This window comes from Monodelphis domestica, chromosome 5 (assembly GCF_027887165.1).
Source record: "Monodelphis domestica isolate mMonDom1 chromosome 5, mMonDom1.pri, whole genome shotgun sequence".
NCBI classification, from domain to species: domain Eukaryota; kingdom Metazoa; phylum Chordata; class Mammalia; order Didelphimorphia; family Didelphidae; genus Monodelphis; species Monodelphis domestica.
The window spans coordinates 218,862,539-218,868,538 of record NC_077231.1 but is presented as its reverse complement, the minus strand read 5'-3'; the positions used below and the strand labels follow the sequence as shown (position 1 = coordinate 218,868,538).

The following is a 6,000-nucleotide window of genomic DNA, read 5'->3' as shown; positions in this document are numbered from 1 at the left end:
GGCTACTGTAACCTGAGTTTAAACTTTCTCACCACCCTGACCTCATCTGTAAAAAAGCATTCCAAATGTACAAGAGAAATATTAGTGCATTGATTTTTTGTTAGTTTCTTTAAATAGTCAAACAAATGTGAATTTGAGTTAATAAAATAGTATAGTTTTTAAAACTAGAGAGATAACTATGGTTAGTGGCCTCAAAGTGGAGCCACTTTCATGACTCAAAGATTAACATTGGTTAATGTTAAGAGCTTCCCGTTCAAAACTCAGGTCAAGAAATTAGTGCCCAGAATAGAGTCCTATTTTAGTTTGTTAGACTTAAGCAGAAGCCTGCTGAGTGGCATTTTGCTATTGCTTCTCCTCTGGCAGCCTGGCCTTACCTTCTCAATGGGGGCTGATAACGTGAGCTGGGTCAATGAGTTCATCTTGTTGGGACTCTCCACTGACCAACAGACTCAAACTGGACTCTTTGTGCTGTTTGGGGCAACATATTTGCTGACCTTGCTGGGTAATGGACTGATCATCCTTCTGATATGGCTGGATTCTCGACTCCACTCCCCCATGTACTTCTTCCTCTGCAACCTCTCAGTTGTTGACATCTTCTACACCACCAGTGGGGTCCCACAGATGCTAGCACACTTTCTCATGGAGAAAAAGACCATCTCCTATACTCGATGTGCAACCCAGCTCTTCTTCTCTTTGGCATTAGGAGGAATTGAGTTTCTATTATTGGCAGCAATGGCTTATGACCGCTACGTGGCAGTCTGTGACCCCTTGCAATATGTCATGGTCATGCACCGAGGAATGTATGTGAGCCTAGCCATAGTCTCCTGGCTCATTGGCCTGGTCAATTCAGCAGTGGAGACTGCAGTCACAGTGACACTCCCTACATGTGGAAGGAATGTCTTGAACCATGTAGCCTGTGAAACTCTGGCCCTAGTGAGGATGGCTTGTGTAGACATCACCATTAATCAGATCATTATTTTAATATCTAGTGTCATAGTGCTACTGGTGCCCTGCTGCCTGGTTTCTCTCTCCTATGCTCATATTGTAGCAGCTATCCTACGTATCCGTTCCACCGAAGGACGTCGCAAAGCCTTTGGGACATGCACTTCTCATCTCACTGTGGTTTCCATGTCTTATGGGATGGCCTTGTTCACCTATATGCAGCCCCGTTCCAGTGCCTCAGCTGAGCAGGACAAAATGGTAGTCCTCTTCTATGCTGTGGTGACTCCCATGCTCAACCCCTTGATTTATAGTCTCAGAAACAAGGATATGAAAGCTGCACTGAGAAAAGTGATAGGAAGGAGCTCAGCCTAAGGTAGGAAGAAAGACCATTGCTCTACAAGGGAGGGAGGAATTCTCAAGAACAATAGAGCATCAATCCAAAGTGCCCTGTGGATGGATGGGAAGGCCCTGGGGAGCATCATGGTGGATACTTAGAAGGATCATGGCAATAATGACCTTAGTCTCTTTACTAAGTGGCCTGGCATCATGGCAAAGAGTCCACCTTGCTTTGAGAAAGTGATCTATCTATGTGGCTTTGAACAAGCTGCTTTACCCCTCAGCTGTAAAATGAAGGAGTTGGACCAAATGATACTGAGGTCCTTCTCAGCTCTAGATCTATGCTCCTCTGTCCTATGACCTCAAGTTGATTTCAGGTCAATAATAACACATTTATACATAATCCCTTTTTTATGCTCACATCACCGTAGCTATCCTTCACAGCCTTTTCACCGAGAAATAATGCTGTACCTTGGAACTCTTACCTCTCACCTCACTACAGTCTTGATTTCCTATGGGACGGCTCTTCACTCAGAGGTAGCTTCATAGAAGTGACATTTCATTATAATGTCTTTATGTGTATTAGCCCTTTTGATCCTTAAAACAACTTTTTGAGATAGATGAAGGAAAGCTAGATAAGGAAAAGGGATTCAAAGAAGTCAGATGATTTTCTAAGGTCACACAACTAGTAAGTGACCAAAACAGGGCATGAATCCAAGCCTCATATTCTTTCCGTGATACTGTGTTGGCTCTACAGTACATTAGGACTCATACTTATTGAATGTCCTGTACCTCACCCCTAAGTGTTATAGTCCCATGGTGGGCAAACATGACATTAGGTAACTTTGTCCCCTACACTACCTTTATATTGTGGCTATGATAAGCTATTTGTGAGACCAAGTCGAATAATAAAAACTAGGACTTTAAGATTTGAAAACTGCTTTATGTGTGGCATATCATTTGATCTTCCCAATATTGCTATTAGGTAGGTGCTATTATTATCACCATTTTACAGATGAGGAAACTTGGACTGAGAGAGACTTATCCAACGTTACGTGACTTTAAATCAATTGTTCTGACTCCAAATGTGGCACACTATCCATCAGGATACCTTGATGATACCACATGTCATGTCTGTATCTTGTGGCTACTTAGATAGTGGAAACAGAATAAAATGGAATTTAAAAAGTAGGAGAGACATGAGATTGTAGAAATATTTCTTAGATTATCTTCAAGAAGGAGCAGAGATGGAGAAAAGCATATTATTGTTCTGAGGATCCTCTGGACTTTTCTGGATTTTGATAACTCTCAGAACCCAATTAGTATGCATCCTCCCCTTTTCTTGTAGGGCTACAAAAGGACTATTTCTCCCCTAAAATATTTTTATTGATGATATCTAAAATTTATCTCTGAAATACTTGATTAAATTAACAAACTCCTCTGAAAATGCAGATAACCATGAGAGGTTTTGAGGACTTGTTCTATATGTAGGTTTCATCAATTCATACTCAAGTATACATTTGAAAATGTGGATCAAACAATGACTATGCTTTACCCAGGGTTGGCTAGCATGATCCCTCCTTAGTTTCCTTTGGTAGACATTCATCTCAGTCATGCCCAGTAACCATGAATTCCTCCCAAGATTGTCCTCTGCCCTCTTCTTTTATCCTTTAATATTACTTCACTGGGTGATCTTATCAACTCCCTTGGTACCAAATAGCATTTCTATGCTAATAATTCTCAGATCTACTTATATGGCCCTAATTGCCTTCCTTACCTCCAGAATCCCATTTCCAGTTGCCTCCTGGACATCCAAAACCATATTTTCTATTGATGACAATTCAATTGTCCAAAGCTGAACTTACCACTTTTCCCTCTAAACACTCCTCTTCTCCTAACTTCCCTATTCTTGTTGAGAGCTTTCCCAACCTCCCATTCACCCAGGCTTGCACTAAATACCATCTTTCCCTTCCACTCCCATATCCAATCTGTTACCAAAGCCTGTCAATTTTGCTTTTGTCACATCTTTCAAATACCCTTTCTTCTCTCCTTTAACATTGCCATTACCCTGCTGCAGACCCTCATTGTCTCACATCTGGACCATAGGAAAGGCCAGCTGGTTGGTCTCCCTGTCACTCCAATCTCTTCCCATGCCAGTCCATCCTCTATTCATAAAAGAGTTCTTTCTAGAGCGAGCACAGAACTGACTTTTCAATTAGCACACCTTTATTCCATTCCAGTGGCTATCACCTTTAGGATAAGCAATAATCCTCTATTTGATACTCAAAGCCCTTTATAACCTGACCCCCTTCCACACACACACAAACACTCATACTTTTCCAATCTTCTTACGTCTTTCATCTTGCTACATGCTCCAAAAGAATGACACTGGCCTTTTTCTTGTTCCTTAAATAAGACACTCCATCTCCAGCCTCCAAACATTTTCTCTGGCTGTACCCTTTTCCTGGAATGCTCTCTATCATCACCTTTGCCTCTTGGCTTCCCTGGCTCCCTTTAAATGCCAGCTAAATTGTCCACATTCAGAGGAAAAACTGTGGGAGTAAAAACACCAAAGAAAAAACAACTGCTTGATTACATGGGTCGAGGGGGATACAATTAGGGATGTAGACTCTGAATGAACATCGTAGTGCAAATACCAACAATATGGAAGTGGATTCTGGTCAAGGACACATGTAATACCCAGTGGAACTGTGCTTTGGCTATGGGAGGGGAGGGACAGGGGAGGGGAGGGAGGAATAGAAAATGATTTTTTGTAACCAGGGAATAATGTTCAAAATTGACCAAATTTAAAAAATAAAAAAAAATTTAAAAATAATAATAATAAATGCCAATTAAAATTTCATCTTCTACCGGAACCCTTTCCCATTCTCCCTCATTTCTAGGGCTTCCCTTTGTTGATTACTTCCAGTTCATCCTGTGTACGTATGACGTTTTTGTACCTATTTGGTTGAATGTTGTCTCCCCATTAGATTGTAAATTCTAAGAATAAATGTGTCTTTTCCCTTTCTTTGTATCTTAAGAGCATAGCACCATGCCTGGCACTTAGTAGGCACTTAATAAATGTTTCTTGATTGAATGGCTGAATATTTGTTTCTTTTAGTATAAATTACCATTTCAACCCTTCAGGTTATTTATGCATCTGTGATATAGGTGCTTTTGCAGTTGGACCAAGGAAGAAAGTGACTGCAAGAAACTGTCTTTTTTAAAACTCCAACATTGTTCCAGATGAAAAGAAAAGACTTTATTCCACATCTGGGTAAAAGATAGAAAAGGGGAGTACTGTGTCCCCTGGTTACTGGATATAATGGAGACATTAGGCAGGGATTTCCAAATGCACATCCAGCAGAGCCTGGCCACATGAAAAGTGAGAATTTTGAGTCAGAGACAATTAATGGTGTTACTCTCTTCCTACTTGGACCTTCATCTCACATGATTGTCAAGGATCTTGAATGTCAAGTTAAAAGGTCTGAACTTGCCTTGACAAGCATAAGGAGCCAAAGAAGTTTTTATTTAAAAGAGTAAGTTCCATAGCCAAAATAATACCCTAAGAAAATAAATCTTTGTTTAGTCTAGGTTTATTTTTTTTTTTCTAAAAATCCTTACCTTCTGTCTTAGAGTCAAACCTAAGTATTGGTTCCAAGGCAGAAGAGCAATAAGGGCTACGCAATTGGGGTTAAGTGACTTGCTTGGGGTCACATAATAAAGAAGTGTCTCAGCAGTCCTAGAGACGGGAGGTCCTAGGTTCAAATCTGGCTTCAGCCACTTCCCAGCTGTGTGACCCTGGGCAAGTCACTTGACCCCCATTGCCTAGCCCTTACCACTCTTCTGCCTTGGAGCCAATACACAGTATTGACTCCAAGATGGAAGGTAAGGGTTTAAAAAAAAAAAAAAGAAGTGTCTCAGGCCAGATTTTAACCTAAGACCTTTTATCTCCAGGCCTGGGTCCCTATCCATTGGGCCACCTAACTGTCCCCAGGCTAAATCTTTGAAGAGTAAGAGAATGGAATCAGGGAAGTTTTCTAGCCATGACTAGAGAAATGGCAATGGGGAGAAAACAGAAAGAACAGAGACTCAAGTCTTTTTGCAAGGGAAAGCAAAAGTCTTGATGTGGAAGAGGAAGAAAGAGAAAGAAATCATGGAACTTTGGCAATTGGGAGGATTCTGATGTGATGTCACTAACCAAAAAAAAAAAAAGGAAATCAAGATGAACTGGTTTTGATGGAGGGAAAGAAGAAAAAGAAAAGAGTTTTGGATATTGTGAATTCTAGCTACCAGTGTGACAGCAAGATATAAAGATCTAGGAGACAATTGGTAATGTGAGACTGGAGCTCAATAGAAAAGACAGGGCTAGAGATGGAGGTTTTGGAGATATCTATATATTGGGGAGACTATATGCCATGAAAGTAGATAATATCAAAATTGAGAGAGTAAAAGGAAAATAGAGAAAAATAAGACAGGCAGCTAGGTAGCATAGTGGATAGAGTGCCAGGCTTGGAGTTGTGAAGACCTGAGTTCAAATTTGACCTCAAATACTTCCTAGCTATATGACCCTGGACAAGTTACTAAACTCAAGTACCTAGCCCTTACAGCTCTTCTGCCTTAAAATTAATACTTAGAATAAATTCTAAGACAAAGGAAGAAAGAGAGAGAGAGAGAGAGAGAGAGAGAGAGAGAGAGAGAGAGAGAGAGAGAGAGAGAGAA

At 40.6% G+C, this 6,000-nt stretch overlaps 1 protein-coding gene across 1 annotated transcript; it reads left to right on the top strand.

Moving 5' to 3' along the window:
• The first annotated feature begins 381 nt into the window (after nucleotides 1-381).
• On the top strand, nucleotides 382-1,314 carry LOC100012145 (olfactory receptor-like protein OLF3). The gene has a single exon (XM_001366320.3). The coding sequence runs from the start codon at nucleotides 382-384 to the stop codon at nucleotides 1,312-1,314; it is 933 nt and encodes a 310-aa protein (XP_001366357.2).
• Nucleotides 1,315-6,000: the final 4,686 nt, after the last annotated feature.

What these genes read in the sequence shown, in the direction of transcription:
- LOC100012145 (XM_001366320.3), top strand. Translation starts at nt 382, where the DNA reads ATGGGGGCTGATAACGTGAGCTGGGTCAATGAGTTCATCTTGTTGGGA.